General features: G+C 33.1%; 1 protein-coding gene across 1 annotated transcript in view; it reads left to right on the top strand.

Annotated features, from left to right (window-relative positions):
• The window catches only part of LOC135211373 (neural-cadherin-like), a 339,986-nt gene that overhangs the window by 91,476 nt on the left and 228,510 nt on the right, over positions 1-20,000 (top strand). Inside the window, exons 8-10 of the mRNA XM_064244686.1 lie at positions 818-907; positions 2,159-2,273; positions 4,463-4,633. Of these exons, the coding sequence (XP_064100756.1) occupies positions 818-907; positions 2,159-2,273; positions 4,463-4,633 (376 nt within the window). The remainder of the gene's footprint in view (positions 1-817; positions 908-2,158; positions 2,274-4,462; positions 4,634-20,000) is intronic.

The following is a 20,000-nucleotide window of genomic DNA, read 5'->3' as shown; positions in this document are numbered from 1 at the left end:
AAGAAACAACATTCAAAGGTAAAAGTAAGAAGATCGATGTGTCAGCAAACATCAAGGAGTCAAAAGACCATCAAAGAAAAGAAAGGTCTTGGTGGAGAAAAAACCGTGAAAAGTAAACAAAGAGCTTTTTTCCAAAGGTCAGAGAGATCACGATGAAACTAATAGTGAAGTATAAGAAAGTATGAGTCTGTCTTCTGGAAGTTCTTTAGAAGAAATTATGGGAGAGACAATTCCCGGAAGCGAAGATGCAGAATGCATTTTTTTTGTTCAGAGAAATCCACAATGTTTAGCTAAATCAAGAGAAAAATGAGTTCAGTGTGTAGTCTGTCAGGGATGGGCTCATGTCTTGTGTAATAATTTTATTTCTTTTATTTTCAAAAAGGAACATTAGCCTATTTTTAGTTATTTTCTAGAATGTTTTATATTGCCACCCCACCCGTATCATATTAGCGCCACATGTCCAAAGACCTACTTTTTTTAACATTTTTGAATAAAAATTTGCGGCATTTACATGGTTTATATCTCTCTGTAAATCTAAGTGCTTTGTAAGAATAAAATTTGCTAATAATTATGACAGTTTATTGATGCAGTTTTTGCCTTTAAAACAGGTGCTTTTGACTAAAATAAAAGCGGTGCATATTACCAAACTTTATCCCATATATATATATATATATATATATATATATATATATATATATATATATATATATATATATATATATATATATATATATATATATATATATATATATATAATATATATATATATATATATATATTATATATATATATTCGTGTTCTTTTTAAATCCCATTAGGTCCAACCTCGCAGACAGCTCACTTGTTTACTTCACCCTCCTGAACGGCAACACGCCAGAAACCAATTCAGACGGTACTTTTGCTATCAGGTCAGTAAGATACAGTTGGTGTTCAAGTATCATTTAAGGATATTGCATTCTTATTTATTCGACAGTTCGCTGTAATACAGAGGATGCAATAACGTTAACTCTGTATATATCTTTACATGTAAAGCAAAAGTTTTTACAAATTTGGTAATGTGTTGATGGAAATGTCTTTAACCTGTGAAAAGGAGTACCTTTTATATAAGGCAATGATATACTAATATTAAATCACTAATATTTAATAGCGGTTCCTTGAACTTCATATTTCTAACTTATTAAGAATCTAATAGTTTTTTCTAATTGAATTTATCTTTTAATATTAAGAATTTTCGAAAAAGTAATTTTTGGCTGTTAACCGGTTGTTACCCAGACGTCCTCTGGTCGTTTCGCCTGTGTTATTGATATTACTGTTTAGGTTTTTTCTTCATCGTCTTTGAAGTCGTTTACATCTTCAAATTGTTATCCTTCTTATATTATCGCGTGAAGATGTGTAGTGAAATATAACCGGAAGTGCAGATAACCTCCATGTTTTCTAGTTTCCTTTTTGCTTTTCTAATACTGTCAGTAATTGTTTTTCTAGAATAGTCTCTGACAGGTATATTGAAGTCCAGGAAGTATCACTAATATTCACAAAACTACAGATCATCATCTCACTTTCATAGTATTTTTGAAATCGATTTCCTTTGAAATCCTTTGAAAAAACGGAAATGGAATGGAGTGAAGAATTGTTCATCTAAATGGAGTACGAAGGAAAGGCCCTCATTAATATCCTTTACTAATTTCAATAGAATTTCAGTGCACCCTCGCTTGGTGCACTATGGGCATTACTAAAGGGTGTTTGCAGCGTCTCTTCGACCCCTGGCCAAACTCATATATAGCCTTTTATTTTACCTCCGTCCTTAGTTATTTTGCTTCAGTCTTGCAACCCAACCTGTCTAACTAATGCTGCTTAGTGGATCTTGGGTTTTCTCCCGGTTCCACTTTTGGAACCTTATACTTCCTTTCCTTCTATTTTTTGCATCCCTTTTTCTTGCTGTTCAACTCTTTCACTGTCTTAGGGCCTGAATGGCCGAAACTGCCCCAGTCCCAGTGGCTTGAGCCTCCTAAACTTCATAAAATCATAAATCAAAGGATGTCGATAGGAAACGATTCTGAACTACGAAAAGAAGAAATTTGCGTTCATTGCATGACCGTCTATTTCAGTGGATCCAGTAAAAGTGGCCGGTAGATTTCATGATTTTTTATTATCGCCCACAGACGACAAGACGACTCAGGGAAGTGCCACGATAGCACAGGTGCGACAGTTTTTGTCGCTACGAAAAATCTGGATTTTGAAACTGTCCAAGAATACACATTGATGCTCCAAGTAGTTGTGAGTATTGCGGGTTTTGTACTTTTACTCTTATGTTAATAGTAGCGCTTAGTAACATTTGTCCGTTATATTTTCATTAATTTACATGCATGAACTTGTACAAATTTAATGTACACACCATGCATGACCCATATTAATGCGCAACAACTCAAAGTATAAATGAGCCAGAATATAGAGTTCAATTATTAAAATCTACGATTTGCAACCGGTAGTCAATAGGTCAATTTCGGTTTTATCTTTTCATTATTTTTCCTTAATTCAAAGTATTCATTGTGTACTGGTTTCTCCGTATTTCCATAGTGACTTTGATATTTCCAGGTGAGGTGTATTTTTGTTCGGTTTTTATTTGTTGCTTCCCCAGAACTCTGCTTCCCACATAATATTGAAAAATTTGCTGTTTACGTTAAAATCTCAACACTTATTTTGATTTACGTCCCTGAAGTCAATTGCAACATAACCCCCTGGCACCGTGACAAATTTTGGGGACGTCGTCAGGGAAATTGGTTTAAATCCCAGACGTGACCATGAGATACGATTTCCCTCTCATGGGAATGTAATTCGCTGATACGCCATAAATGGAAAGGAATATATAATATATTATATATATATATATATATATATATATATATATATATATATATATATATATATATATATATATATATATATATATATATATATATATATATATAATATATATATATATATATATATACACTATGTATATATGTGTGTGTCTCTGTCTGTCTGTCAGTATTGTTCTAAATTTCTCAGCAAACATTATTTGATAAGACGTCCACGACTACTATGAGGTTCACAGCCGATGTCCCGGTGTTTTTTCGGAATAAAATTTTATCAACGTACCTGACAAAGGTGACACTTTGTCACTGGGTATCTTACATTCCTTCCTAATTTTTGACTGTATTCTGTATTAGGAAAGTCGCATAATTCTGGTAATTACAAGAGTAACACCGACTTCTTGTAGACATCGCCAGCAAACTCAAAGGAATGTCTTTCGAAGGTATAATGACGTAACTTATGACGTCATTAACTTACCTCCTCCTCCACAGATAATTGACTATTCGAGAAAAAGTCTACATCTCTGGCAACAATGAAATACAACCAATAATCCTTGTTTACACATTGTAGTAATGGTAGTAGTGGTAGTAGTAGTAATTTATACAGGATTTATGCCATGAGGTCGAGTGCTGGAATCCTTGAAGAAAAGGGTTTCCACAAGTAATCCGAGAAATTACTTTCTATCATTAATTCTCCATTGAAAAATTATATATTAAAAATAAATTAACAAGGTAAAGAAAACTTTGGCATTCGTCGTAACTCCTTTGATATTTTTCCTAATATGACGGCGACGATCATTGTAATGAATAGACAATTGCATAGGATTAGATTGGATTATACGTAGAATTTAGACTTCAAGCCAAGCACTTGGACAATGACTTATCATAGCCGCCATTCTTGAAGCCTTAACAAGGTACGAATATTCATTCAGAATATCAGAGGCAGCTGTTTGTCGTCATCACCTTGTGGGAGGAGTCAGGACGTCATATGTTTACGTCACGTATAACTTTGAACCCATCCACTAGAGCTCTGCACTAGACTAGTGTTCCGCCAGTGGCTTCGGCTGCTTTATTTTACTCTTATAATTTTTTCTAATATGAGTAATAATGAATGCTGCGAAAAGTTAGGTAGGGATGTAACGTATACTATGGCTAAGTGGTTTTTTCGTGATATGCACAGAAAAAAAAAATTATTTCGAAAAACTCGAGACAAAGGCTCTGAATCTCATAGTAGGTCCATTGGATTTCAAGGACTCGCGTAAACAATTCATAAATTTACATTGATTACTTTTTAAACCATGCTGGTGAAAGAGAGAGAAAAGGTAAAGAAGGAGTAATTTGGAACACGTTGTGAATGTAAAAGAAATGGGAGAGAGAGAGAGAGAGAGAGAGAGAGAGAGAGAGAGAGAGAGAGAGAGAGAGAGATTGGTAAGGGAAATGAGTAGGAATATTGTTGCATTTGATTTTGAGGATTATTTTATCCTATAAGTTCTCGGATTTTTTAGAATTTTATGTCATGAAAAGGTAATATCCATATTAAAATTTACACCGATGATTGAATTATTCTTATTTATAGTTATTCTTTTCCTGTTTTTCTTTATTTCACTCCAGAATGACCACAACGCTCGTGTGGAGAAAAAGATCCAGGTGAGCATTTTGGATGTCAACGACAACGCTCCTTTGCTTCAGCAGTTCGACGGAGCTGTCTTGGAAAACATCGATAGTATGCTCATAACGACTATCCAGGCCCATGATAAAGATGTCTCCCCTCAATTCAGGCAGGTATGGATCAAAAGGCTTAACAGTACACACAAACACACACACACACACACACACACACACACACACACACATATATATATATATATATATATATATATATATATATATATATATATATATATATATATATATATATATATATGTATGCATGTATATCAGCAATAAGTCACCAAACAGCACGTGACAAAAATGTACGAAAGGTGAAAAATCAAAGACCAGGTACCAAGCATATTTTACCTTTGGCTTCTGACAAAATTTTAGAATTGATAAAATTATGCGTTAAAGATTTTAAGTTTGTTTTTAACGGAAATTATTACCATCAAAAGTTTAGAATGGCTATGGGAAATCCCCTTCCCCCAGTACTTAGCAACCTATATATGGAATTTTTTGAAGTAAAAATATTACCCGGTATTTTGCCTAAGGGGGTTCTTTGGTTTCAATATGTTGATGACATATTCTGTGTTTGGCCCATGTGCGAAAATTTGAACATATTTTTAGACAAGTTAAATAATTTGGTACCTTCTATTAAATTCACCGTTGAGGAAGAAAATAATTTTTCATTACCGTTTTTAAATGTTTTGGTTCATAGAAGGGATAGAAGCTTTGTGTTTGATGTTTACAGGAAACCTACCAATGTCTGTTCTTATATTCACTATTATTCAGACCACCCTGTTAATGTAAAACTTACAGTTTTTTGTAGCATGTTTTTAAGGGCACTGCGGATATGCAGTCCGGAATTCCTAGACTCCGAGAATTGTAAAATTTATGACGTAGGAAATAGGTTAAAATACCCAAAGTTTTTAATTGACAAATCTTTGCAGAAAGCTAGAAATATTTTTTATTCCAGTAACAATAGGGAGCCTTTTGTGAGAGAAAATATCTTGACACTGCCATATAATGTAAATCTTTCTTCTATTCAGAAATTACTGAAAACTTTCAAGATAAATATGTTATACAAAAATTCAGGAACACTTCAAAATATGACTGTGCGTAATTCCCCAAAACAAACTAGTGGCTGTATTTACACGATTCCTTGTGCTGGCTGTAATTACAAATACCTTGGTCAAACTGGTAAAGAACTAGATTACCGTCAAAACAGCACCGTTACGCAGTTAGAACAGGTCAATCGACAAGTGTTTTATTTGTACACGTGAATTATTTTAATGCATCTGAGGTAATATTTTGTAACCATATTGTAAAAAGAAACATAATTGAATCTGCCTTTATTAAGTATTTTAACGATTAACTTATGAATCTGAGTTCAGGTCTTTTTAAATTAGATAGTTACCTTGTTTATAAAATTGTAGGGAAATACAATGTCATCTTTTAGCAACAGCCTGTTATACTAACTGCAGTTTCAGTTTTTTAGCAATTTTAAAGTATTCCTACTTGTTTGGTAGTGACAATTTGTAACGATAATTTGCTTGTTGATGGTTTTGATCTTTGTTCTGTGAAATTTTCTTGTTTTATGTTTCTATTTATTTATTTTACTTTGTACCCCGAAGAAGTGTACGCAATACACAAAAGCGCTTGGTACCTGGTCTTTGATTTTTCACCTTTCATGTGGCTACTTACGTACATATGTATATATGGAATACTTTAAGACAGTATTCTATGCCCTCTTCACGTGGCCTATCTGCCGTTCAGTTTGTCTCATGCTGTTCAATTCTGTGTAAATAAACTTAACTAAGATCTAACTGGCTGATTTTCCATATATATATATATATATATATATCTATATCTATATATATATATATATATCTATCTATCTATCTATCTATCTATCTATCTATCTATCTATCTATCTATCTATCTATCTATCTATCTATCTATCTATATATATATTACCATATTTTCTTAACATTTTATATACGAACATCAAGCTACCAATGTTTATTATCCTATTTGCGCTACGTCGTTGAATATCACCAAAGGGAAATTATAAGTGATAAATAATTTGGTACCCAAGTGTCTCAAACACCCGGCAGTACCCATCAAAGTCTTCCAGTCGATATTCTAGACCACTTGGTACTTAGGTAACAAATAATTTTTCAATTATAATTTCCATTCTGTGATATTCTTGGAATAGCCCGAATTGGATATTAGCCCTTACTGGATGGGTAAATATATCGATATGCAGCTCCTCAGACCGGTAAACTTTGAGGTCGGACAATTCATGAAAAAACATATCAATGGAAAAAGGAAGATATACAAATGCTCATGGTGAAAAAAAAAAAATTCTAGCCAATTTATGAGTCTTATCACCACACCGTGATTCATATATATGCATAAAGCACAAGTGTCCTTTAATATCTAATTCGCTCTACCTCGGATTTAATATATTTTCGTATATGTTAACCGAAGGGGAATTTTTTAGTTAATAATAATTCGGTTGGCTCATAGGCGTGAGCCTAGGAACCAAGAAATCAACACGTACAGTGAAGCGCTTTACCAACACAGCTATCACGAGAAGCACAAATTATTGCAGCTTTAACTTATACTTCTAGTGATAGCTGTGTGTGTAGATTGCTTCACTGTACATCCTGATTTCTTGGTTCCTAGGTTTGAACCTGTGAACTGACGAATTATTATCAACTAAAAAATTCCCCTTATGTTAACATATATGAAAATATATCAATTCTGAGAAGGCAATTTAAATATTAATGGACATTTGTAGCTTAATGCGTATTATATATATATATATATATATATATATCTATATATATATATATATATATATATATATATATATATATATATATATATATATATATATATCTATATATATATATATATATATATATATATAAATACGTATATATATCTATAATATATATATATATATATATATATATATATATATGTATATATATATATATAGTATATATATATATATATATTATATATATATATATATATATATATATATATATATATATATACTATATATATATATATATATATATATATATATATATAGAATAACTTGATCACGAAGTATATAAAACGTGATGCTATGTATAAATAAAGGTTTTTGCCATGAAGGAAAAATAAAAAGCGAGATAGCCAAGAACATTCAGTCTAGCACGACCCTTTACTAAGGCACAACTGATCGTACAGAGGAAAAACATAGTAAAAGTAGGCTTAATATCCAAACTTACATTACAAGATTAGCAATAAGGTCGATTTCACTCTACAGAAACGAGGAAACACCTGAGGGCAAGATTAGCGATTTTTAGGCAGCCACACCTTGGAGGAGCACCACACGTCATCAACAGATGATTCATCCAGAAAACAAAACATTTTGAAAAAAACAAGTAGGCATATACAACTTATTACCCTGAAATTTACAAAAATCTTCCCAAAAAATTATTGAAAAGACAAAAAAAAATAATATAAATATATCTAGAGAGAGAGAGAGAGAGAGAGAGAGAGAGAGAGAGAGAGAGAGAGAGAGAGAGAAATAATAACTATATACATGTGGGACTAATTAATTAGAAGTTCATTTATTTTAAGGTCCTTCATAAACATTTTACAAATATATGGGTCCAAATAGTACAATCCCAGACTAAGATTTAGGTTTTTTTATTAGTGATTTGTATAATTGCTGATTCTAGTAAATTTCTTGAAACATAATCATTAGATCTAGCAATTACAGAGGTATCGCCCCAATTAATACAATGAGATTTTTCACTCAGATGGATTTGAAGTCTGGGCTGTTCTAACTGAATACATATGCTGCTTAATATGTACGCATAAATGTTTACTTGACTGACCAACGTAAAAAGATGGGCAATCCTTACAAGGAATTTTGTAAATGATGTTATTTGTTACGGTACTATTCTTAATTAACATATCTTTAATGGTATTGTTGTAAGAGAACACTACATTAACATTAAACCATTTAACTATTGATCTTATGGTTTCAAATCCACGAAAGTAAGGCAAGCTAAGTACATTTTTAGGGATTTCTTTTTCATTACTAGCAACACTATAAAACTTTTTGTGAGCTTTTTGATAACATAAATCAATTATAGGAGGTGGGTAGCAGAGATCGTTTCCTATCTTTTTTATGTATTCTATGTCTTGGTCAAGATATTGTGGACTCGTGATACGCAAAGCACATAGGAGCATAGAAGAAAAAATTGAAATTTTAATATTAAGATGGTGGCCAGAATAAAAATGTACATATGTTAAATTATTTGTGGGTTTTCTATAAATACTGAATTTACAGTGGAAAGATTCTCTATGTATTAATACATCTAGGAAAGGGATGACATTGTTATTTTCAATTTCAACAGTGAATTTTATGGATGGCACTAAATTATTCAATTAAGACAATAAATCATTTACATCGATACCAACAGGTAAAACTACTAAGATGTCATCTACATATCTGTACCACTTTAAGTCATGACATACAGTGCTACGCAGTCCGATCATGAAAATAACTTCCCCGCTTGCTACAGAAAAAGTTTAAAAGAATTGAAGAATGATAATAGCTTACACATTACTAAGGCTGATAAATCCAATAGTTTAGTATTTCCGGACAAAACTGACTACATATCACGCATGCATACTTTACTAGAAGATGAAATAACTTACAAAAAACTCGCAAAAAATCCGTTGGACCAAGTAATAAAAAAACTTTAATATCAATATCAAACAAATTCTTAAAGGTAAAAAAGAACTCTTGCGTAAATTAACTGTAAAGTGTCCCTCATTACCTTATTTATATGGCCTAGTTAAAACTCATAAGGAAAACAAACCTATGCGCCCAATTATTAGTACTGTAGGATCAATTGCTTATAAACTGTCTAAATATCTTACTAAATTGTTATCCCCGCTACTTGGAACTGTGTCTAATTCACGCATCCGGAATTCTCTTGATCTTGTGGAAAAATTAAATAACATTGTACTAAACCCTAGTGATATCTTTGTCAGTTTTGATGTATGTTCCTTGTTTACAAAAGTCCCTATTGGAGCTGTGCTACAATATTTAAGTAATGAAATTGTATTGCATGAATTACCTATGTCCATTAGTCACATAATTTCATTGATTAAGTTGTTTATTTGTGATTGCATATTTATTTTTAATGGAGAATATTACAAACAAATATTTGGTATGGCCATGGGTAACCCTTTATCACCTCTCCTTTCAAACTTATATATGGAATTTTTTTAAAGACAACACCTCCCGAATATCACACTTGTCCCCTTAAAGTGGTACAGATATGTAGATGACATCTTAGTAGTTTTACCTGTTGGTATCGATGTAAATGATTTATTGTCTTAATTGAATAATTTAGTGCCATCCATAAAATTCACTGTTGAAATTGAAAATAACAATGTCATCCCTTTCCTAGATGTATTAATACATAGAGAATCTTTCTAATGTAAATTCAGTATTTATAGAAAACCCACAAATAATTTAACATATGTACATTTTTATTCTGGCCACCATCTTAATATTAAAATTAAAATTTTTTCTTCTATGTTCCTACGTGCTTTGCGTATCACAAGTCCACAATATCTTGACCAAGACATAGAATACATAAAAAAGATAGAAAACGACCTCATATAATTGATTTATGTTATCAAAAAGCTCACAAAAAGTCTTATAGTGTTGCTAGTAATAAAAAAGAAATCCCTAAAAATGTACTTAGCTTGCCTTACTTTCGTGGATTTGAAACCGTAAGATCAATATTTATATCGTTTAATGGTAATGTAGTGTTCTCTTATAACAATACCATTAAAGATATGTTAATTAAGAATAGTCCCGTAACAAATAACAACATCATTTACAAAATTCCTTGTAAGGATTGCCCATCTTTTTACGTTGGTCAGTCAAGTAAAAATTTATGTGTACGTATTAAGCAGCATATGTATTCAGTTAGAACAGCCCCGACTTCAAATGCACTGTTTATCCATCTGGGTGAAAAATTTCATTGTAGTAATTGGGGAGATACCTCTGTAATTGCTAGATCTAATGATTATGTTTCAAGAAATTTACTAGAATCAGCAATTATACAAATCACTAATAAAAACAACCTAAATTTTAGTCTGGGATTGTACCATTTGGACCCATATATTTGTAAAATGTTTATGAAGGACCTTAAAATAAATGAACTACTAATTAATTAGTCCCACATGTATATAGTTATTATCTCTCTCTCTCTCTCTCTCTCTCTCTCTCTCTCTCTCTCTCTCTCTCTCTCTCTCTCTCTCTCTCTCTCTCAGTGCCATTTTGCTTGGTGAGACGTTACCGCGCACAGTCTGATTAATCAACAGATGTCACGCATTTAACATACGTATGGACATTTATAAATATCTAGAAGTGTTTGTAAACTGTCGGTGATAAGATTTGTGTGAAAATAGTAGTATAAATCATCTACTAAGTTAGTTTATCAAGTGAAATACTGTAAATCAGATCAAGATGGCATTAAGTTCCAACTGTGGAAAAAAATGGCGAAATTTAGTGTGTTTAGCAGATTCGCAATACGATGAGGTAGCAGGAAGGGAGCTGGCATTTCTCATCTGTGAGATCAATAACAGCCCTAACCAAAAAGATACAAAAGCATTCATAGATATATTAGAAGGATATGATCCTTCAAACTGGAACAAATCAACAGAAAACATCTTGAAAATAATTGAAGAAGTTCCAAATAAAATCCAAGTGGTCAAGAGACTCATAAAGAAAATATGCATAAATCAACATATTCTGACAACGAAAATGAATAAGGTGAACATTGTGAATATCTTAATTGATGCAATAGGAAAAAGAATGCCAAAAGCATGCAAACTGTTCTGCATGCAACATTCCGATGCATCCTCAATGTGCTGAAGTAATGCAAAATATGAGAAAGGATACCAGAATATTTTGCTCAACATGTCTATCATGGATAGACAATGTTATTAAATCAAAACTGAATGTACAAATAGTTGAGGATGAAGAAGAGGAAGAGAAAGAAGAAGAAGAGGAAAACGGAAGAGAAGTAAACAAAACTGAAATGACAGAAAAAAATAAGGAAAACAAAGAACAAGATAAAAGTATGGATGCAGAGATACTCATTGATACTACATATGAGGCAATCAAGCAGCATACATACGAAGAAAAAAATTATGACATGACAACACAAAAGAAAATCCCAAAGAGACTCTACCCAGATCTGCACATTGATGGGAAAGAGGAAAAAATAGACAAGAAAGACAAAGTCTGCAACCTTTTGAAAAGAGGGAATTGCAGATTCGGAGAAAGATGTTACTACAAACATCCCAAGGTATGTCACAACTATGAAATCTATGGTAAATGTGCATACCTAGACGGCTATGAGGATGATTGCAGAGATCTACATCCAAAAATATGCAAAAACCTAAAAGAAGGAAAAGGATGTTAGTTCGACAGAAAATGTAAATATATGCACCCTGTAGCCATGAATCAAAATCAAATAAATAATCAATCAAATAATTAAATCCAAATTAAGAAAAAAACAAATAAAGAGAGGAACAAAGAATACCAGGTGAAAGAAACAAGCAAGCCATCACCGCAATATGGAGTGTCAGCAAAAAATTTCCAAGCATCAGCTCCAAGATACAGCTCAAGAGATAAGAACTGTATTTATGATGCAAGAGGATATTGCAGATACGGAGAAAATTGCAGATTCAGACACAAAATGAATAATTATGATGAAGGAAGATCAAATATTATGGAAAAGTTGGATTTTTTAATGTCAGAATTTCTGGAAATGAAGAAAAGAACAACATAGCCGATCAGGAAAGAGACATGGGAAAATCCTTATTATTACCCATATTAAATGAAGGAGAAAATACGCAAACCATCATAGTGATGAATGTGCAGGGTTTAGTTACGAGTAACTCAAAAGGAAAAATAGAGTACTTAGAAGAACTAACCCAAATTGAAAAGAAAATAGATATAATGAATATAAGTGAAACCTGATATCCCCAAGAGACTGGGAATGACGATCAAATAAAAGGGTTCCAAACTTATAGATCAGATAGAAAAAATAGGAATCAAGGGGGAACCGCAATATATATGGGAAAGACACAAAACAAGGAAAAATATATGAGAAATATAGTAACTCAGAATGTGAACTAATAGCAGTAGAATTTGAATCTGAAAAATTAATGAACATAGTAATATATAGACCCCCCCTGATACTAAAGAGTTTGACATAATAATAGAAAAATTGGATGATATATGTAGAAATCACAAGGACTGGACTATTCTCCTATCCGGAGACTTTAACTTTCCTTTCATAGACTGAAAAGAATGAATAGGAGATTGTGGTTGTATTTATACATATAAAAAAGAGTAATAGTAGTGCAGAAGATAAGAGGCAATTTGAAAAGGTATTAGATATGCTACTAGAATACAACATTCAATAAATAAATCAGCTGCCAACAAGAAAAGAAAATACTTTAGACCTAGTATTTGTGAACGAGGGGAATTATGTTAAAGAAATAATAGTTTATAATGCGAGTATTTCAGACCATAATGTCATAGAATTAACAGTCCATTCCAAAGCAAGGGAAAACAGAGATAGGTAAGAAAGGAAAAAGTGGGAAGGATATGGAAAATACAACTTCTACAGTAAAAATATAAAATGGTCAGAAATAAATGAAGAATTAAACAAGGATTGGGATAACATTTTCGTAAGTGATGATATAAGGGTAAATACGGAGATATTATATCAAATATTAGAGAAAATAGTGGATAAATATATACTGAAGAAGAAAAGTAAACATCAATTATGCATACCAAGAGACAGAAGGATCTTGTTCCTGAAAATCAGAAAGGGGAAAAAAGGTCTTGCAAAAGAAAAAAAATGCATGGAAAGTTATAGAACTAAAAAGTAAGGTAGAAAATGCAGAACAAAAGATTGTACAATCAAAAGAAAAAGAAAAATGAGACTTGGAAGAAAAAACCCTGGTAAATATCAAGCAAAACCCCAAACTTATACTCGTATGCAAAAAAGATGAATAAAAGAAGAATAGAAATAGGCCCTCAAAGAATTGAAGGGAGATTAACGAATGAAAAAAAGGAAATATGCAACATATTGGCAGAACGATATAAGAGAGAATTCACCCCTAGAATTGATAATGAAGATAATGATATAGAAGTAAGGGACGAAAATAGTGAATATTTAGCAGACATAGATATTAAAGACGCTGATATTGTGCAGGCTATTAATGAAATTAAAAATGGAGCGGCTGCAGGGCCTGATGGTGTCCCTGCTATTTTGTTGAAGAAAGTAGTTCATTCTATCGGAAAGCCACTTGCAATATTATTAAGACAAAGTGTAGATACAAGAAAGATTTATGATGAGCACAAATTAGCATATATTACCCCTACTTTCAAAAGTGGATCAAGACTAGAGGGAAGTAATTATAGGCCTGTGAGTCTAACATCACATATTATGAAAGTGTATGAAAGGGTAATGAAGAAAAATATGAAACATTTAATAAGAAATAATTTGTTTAATATAGGACAACATGGTTTCGTACCCGGAAAAAATACACAAACCCAACTGTTAGTCCATCGTGAAAACACATACAAAAATATGAAAAGCGGAAATGAAACAGATGTGGTTTATCCAGACTTTACAAAAGCTTTTGACAAGGTAGACCATAATATATTAGCGAAGAAAATTAGAAAACATAATATAGTGGATAAAGTAGGAAGATGGTTAAAAGAATTTTTACACAACAGAAAACAGACAGTTATTGCAAACGATGAGAAATCGGATGAAGCTAAGGTAATATCCGGTGTGCCACAAGGTACGGTGTTAGCTGCATTACTGTTTGTTATTATGATTGCAGACATAGACACTAATGTTAAGGACTCGGTAGTGAGTAGTTTCGCTGATGACACAAGAATAAGTAGAGAAATTACTTGTGATGAAGATATGAACGCGCTACAAAGAGACCTTAACAAAGTATATGATTGGGCAGAGGTAAATAGGATGGTATTTAACTCTGATAAATTTGAATCAATAAATTATGGAGACAGAGAAGGAAAGCTATATGCATATAGGGGACCTAATAATGAGACAATCACAAATAAGGAAGCAGTTAAAGACCTTGGTGTGATGATGAATAGGAACATGTTATGCAATGATCAAATAGCTATTCTATTGGCAAAATGTAAAGCAAAAATGGGAATGTTGTTGCGGCACTTCAAATCAAGAAAGGCTGAACACATGATTATGCTTTATAAAACATATGTTCTTAGTCCACTTGAATATTGCAATATGATATGGTACCCACACTATCAAAAGGATATTGCACAAATAGAGAGTGTACAAAGGTCCTTTACAGCTAGAATAGAAGAAGTTAAGGACCTTGACTACTGGGAAAGACTACAATCCTTAAAATTATGTAGTCTAGAAAGGAGAAGAGAACGCTACATGATAATTCAGGCATGGAAACAGATAGAAGGAATAGCCGAAAACATCATGGAGCTAAAAATATCAGAAAGAGCAAGCGGAGGTAGATTAATAGTGACCAAAACTATACCAGGAATAATATGGAAAGCACACAGGACATTAATCCACTACGCACCAACATCGATAATGCTGCGTCTATTCAATGTGTTGCCAGCTCATCTGAGGAATATATCAGGAGTGAGCGTAGATGTGTTTAAGAATAAGCTTGACAAATATCTAAGCTACATCCCAGACCATCCAAGATTGGAAGATGCAAAATATACCGGAAGATGTACTAACAACTCTCTGGTAGACATTAGAGGTGCCTCACACTGAGGGACCTGGGGCAACCCGAACAAGACGTAAGGTCTGTAAGGTAAGGTCTCTCTCTCTCTCTCTCTCTCTTGCTCAATATATTTATATTCTTTTTTCGTCTTTTCAATCATTTTGTGGGAACATTTTTGTAAATTTCATAGTAATAAGTTGTATATGCCTACTTGTTTTTTCAAAATGTATTGTTTTCTGGATGAATCATCTGTTGACGACGTGTGGTGCTCCTCCAAGGTATGGCTGCCTAAAAATCGCTAATCTTGCCCTCAGGCGTTTCCTCGTTTATGTAGAGTGAAATCGACCTTATTGCTAATCTTGTAATGTCAGTTTGGATATTAAGCCCTCTTTTACTATGTTTTTCCTCTGTATGATCAGTTGTGCCTTAGTAAAGGATCGTGCTAGACCGAAAGTTCTTGGCTATCTCGCTTTTCATTTTTTCTTCATGGCAACAACCTTTATATATATATATATATATATATATATATATATATATATATATATATATATATATATATATATATAATATATATATATATATATATTATATATATACGATATATATATATATAACATATATATATATATATATATATATTATATATATATATATATATATATATATATATATATATATATATATATATATATATATATATATATATATATCTTAGTAGTCTTACCTGTTGGTATCGATGTAAATGATTTATTGTCTAAATTGAATAATTTAGTCCCAACCATAAAATTCACTGTTGAAATTGAAAATAACAATGTCATCCCATTCCTAGATTTATTAATACATAGAGAATCTTTCCAATGAAAATTCATTATTTATAGAAAACCCACAAATAATTTAACATATGTACATTTTTATTCTGGCCACCATCTTAATATTAAAATTTCAATTTTTTCTTCTATGTTCCTACGTGCTTGCGTATCACGAGTCCACAATATCTTGACCAAGAAATAGAATACATAAAAAAGATAGAAAATGATCTCTGCTACCCACCTCATATAATTGATTTATGTTATCAAAAAGCTCACAAAAAGTTTTATAGTGTTGCTAGTAATGAAAAAGAAATCCTTAAAAATGTACTTAGCTTGCCTTACTTTCGTGGATTTGAAACCATAAGATCAATATTTAAATCGTTTAATGTGCCTTAGTAAAGGGTCGTGCTATACCGAAAGTTCTTGGCTATCTCGCTTTTTATTTTTCCTTCGTGGCAAAAACCTTTATATATATATATAGATATATATATATATATATATATATATATATATATATATATATATATATATATATATCCATATATATATATATATATATATATATATATATAAAGATATATGCCATGAAGGAAAAATAAACGAAGGAGTATCTGTGAGACCTTTCGACGTTATACGTCCTTTACTAAGCAGAGACTGCTTAGTAAAGGTCTCGCAGATACTCCTTCGTTCATTTTTCCTTCGTGGCATATATCTTTATTTATGGATTTATCACTTTCCTAACTTTCGTGATTCAGTTATATATATATATATATATATATATATATATATATATATATATATATATATATATATATATATATATATATATAATGGCCCCGACCTGAGTCACGCGGGTTTCTGATATTACTGTGGGTCATGCATAAATCAAATGCTCTGGTTTACATTAACACAATATCTATATTTTAGGGTCACTTACACAAGGGCCCAAGTGAAAATGAACTAAATCCACAGTAACCACAATAGTACGTCTTAGGCTTTCTCTCCTGTCTTTAGTTCCTCCCAAGTCCTCGCAAACCCCGATATCTTTCCTTCTGTTTGTGATTGGGTCCAACACTTTTCTTTAATTCTAGCAACCAATCGGTGCCAGAATAGGTGGCACTAAACATCACGAACTTTAGGGGGGGGGGGGGGTTATAGTGAGGGGCAGCAAGACACTCTCCTTCACCTGAGAGGTGACCCTTGACATGGCACTCATAGCATCCCTTGAAGATTCGTGGCTTCGGGGTAGGGGAACCTGACAAGCCTTCTATAATGGGTCAACACCCTCTACCGAAGCCCCTTTGTGTCCCTGCAAAGCTGCAATGCCTGCCTTGTCCTGCGAGTTTCGTCCCTCAAGGTACTGACTTAATTAGTTTAAAATCAACTACCTTTAAAAGGGCCAGTTTACGTGTGTACAAGCCAAAAGTTACAAGTGAATTGAACATGCCTTACAACAACACAAGATTTTCAACAACAATAAATTCAAAACCATCATCACTTACTCTTCCCTAGAAACAGATCAATACCAAATAAAATTAAAACTTTAGTCGATAAGTCCTGCTTTACATTCACCACAAGTATGGTGAACACAAAAAAATAACAGAAAGTAAAACACACTTAACCGCTGTCCTTTGCAATCATGACACATGGCATTAATTCTGAATAGTATTGCATCATGCAAATGTACTCATGATTTCAAGAATTAGTTATAAAAAGTAATAATTTAGAAATTTAGACACTCAACATACTATGAAAGCAATGGAATTTTTCAACAATAACTAAAATCAAAAGATCAATTTTAGACAACCATTCACTTCAAAACAGCCATGATAAAATAACTAATGGAAAATCATTATCATACACAAAAAAAAGTTCATCGCCTTTGAGAATATTATATAGAATTTAAAAAAAACATTAGTGGACATCACAAATTATAAAGAAAGGATGGAATCTAGGTTGGTATATAATTTAACACAAAAATAAGGGCCAACAATCAATAAAAGCAATAGACCATAATAAAAATATTGTATAGAATCAACAAAGCCACAATACAAAAATTAAAACACAAGAATGTGATACAGAGCAATAACATTTACACTCAAAACAATTAGAAAATAAAAATACAAAGCATGAAACAAAAAACTAGTTATGACTATGATTCCTAGGCAAACACATGGATTGGCATTAACAGACTGATCACTGACCCCTTTCATTTACTTTGCAAGGGCATTCACTTATGACATGGGCTTGGAAGCTCGGTCTTGCACTCTCGGCCAGCACCCACTTGCGTGTTCCACTGACTCTTCTCCCAGATACCCGGCCAACCCTGGGTACGGGGGTACTGGTTTATTTGTGTGAAACACTAAGCTGTCCTCGAGCACTGCACGCAAGTGCGACAGGTGGTGCTCACTTACACACCCCGTGCGGATAAGCTGGATAACCGCAGAGGAGTGTTTGATCTCCTTCACACAATACGGTCCATTATTGCTGGTTTGAGCTTGTGTTTCAGCAGTTGCAGTCTCTTTAAATAGACTCTATCCCCTACCTGGAATGGGGAATCATGAGCTCATATTTGATACTGTTCGTTTGCCCTCAAAAGCAGATGTTATGTAGTTTGGTACACTCGTAGGGTCATGTTACAAAACCAAACCTGGCATTATTACACCGTGTAAAGGGGCATCTGTAAAGGGTCCAGCACCACCGAATACAGCTGTCTGATATCCTGTCCATACATCAGGAAGAAGGGCATGTCTCTAATTGAGCTGTTATAAGTGGCATCAATAGCCATCTCAGCCGTCAGCAACAGAGACGGCCAGGATGTCGGCTTATCCGTGATGAGATATTTTAAGATGTTAAATATCTCTCTGTTGTGCGACTCAACTAGCCCATTTGCGGATGGTCGATAAGGCGCAGTGTTGACATGGCCTACTAGTAAGAGAGCCGTAAATTCGCAAATCATTTCATTTATAAACTAACAGCCCTTGTCCGAGACAAGTATTCTAGATTCTAGAACACCAGAACCGATTTACAAGGGAATGTAACATTCTAGCCACTTCTTTTACTGACTTGTATTCCTACGCATACACGTGTGTGAAACATGTGAACACATCCACAAACTCACAGATATACCTAGGGTGTCCTTGCACTTTAGCTATTGGTCATACCACGTCCATGTGCACTCTACCCCACACCTGACACCAAAATTATGACACCGACCTGGGTCACGTGGGTTTCTAATATTACTACAGATCTTGAATAAATCAAATGCCCTGGTTTAATTAACACAGTAAATATATTCTAGGGTAACTTACACAAGTCCCCAAGTGAAAATGAACTAAATTTACAGTAACCGCGACTTAGAGGCTGAGGGAAACCGACAGGATAACAGCGAGAGAAGGTGACGTCTTCCCAACTCTTGTCCCGGCACGCATCTCTTACAAATGTACGCCTTGGGCACGCTCTCCTTTCCTCAGTTCCTCCCAAGTCCTCACAAACCCGCAATATCTTTCCTCCTGGTCGTGATTGGGCCCTGCACCCTTCACCAGGCCTTACGACCAATCAGCGCCAGAATAGATGACACCAAACACCAACAAACTTTGGGGGAGCGTTGCATGGGGCAGGTTGGAAGACGCTCCCCTCCACCTGAGAGAAGGTGACCGTTGACATAGGACAAATAGCGTTCCTTGAAGATTTCATGGCTTCAGGGGAGGAAACCTGACAAACCCTCTAGAATGGCTCATATATATATATAATATATATATATATATATATAAATATATATATATATATATTATATATAAATATATATATTTAATATATATATTATA

Source organism: Macrobrachium nipponense, chromosome 4 (assembly GCF_015104395.2).
Source record: "Macrobrachium nipponense isolate FS-2020 chromosome 4, ASM1510439v2, whole genome shotgun sequence".
Classification (NCBI taxonomy): domain Eukaryota; kingdom Metazoa; phylum Arthropoda; class Malacostraca; order Decapoda; family Palaemonidae; genus Macrobrachium; species Macrobrachium nipponense.
Note: the sequence above shows the minus strand (reverse complement) of the source record. Positions and strands in the feature narration are given on the sequence as shown.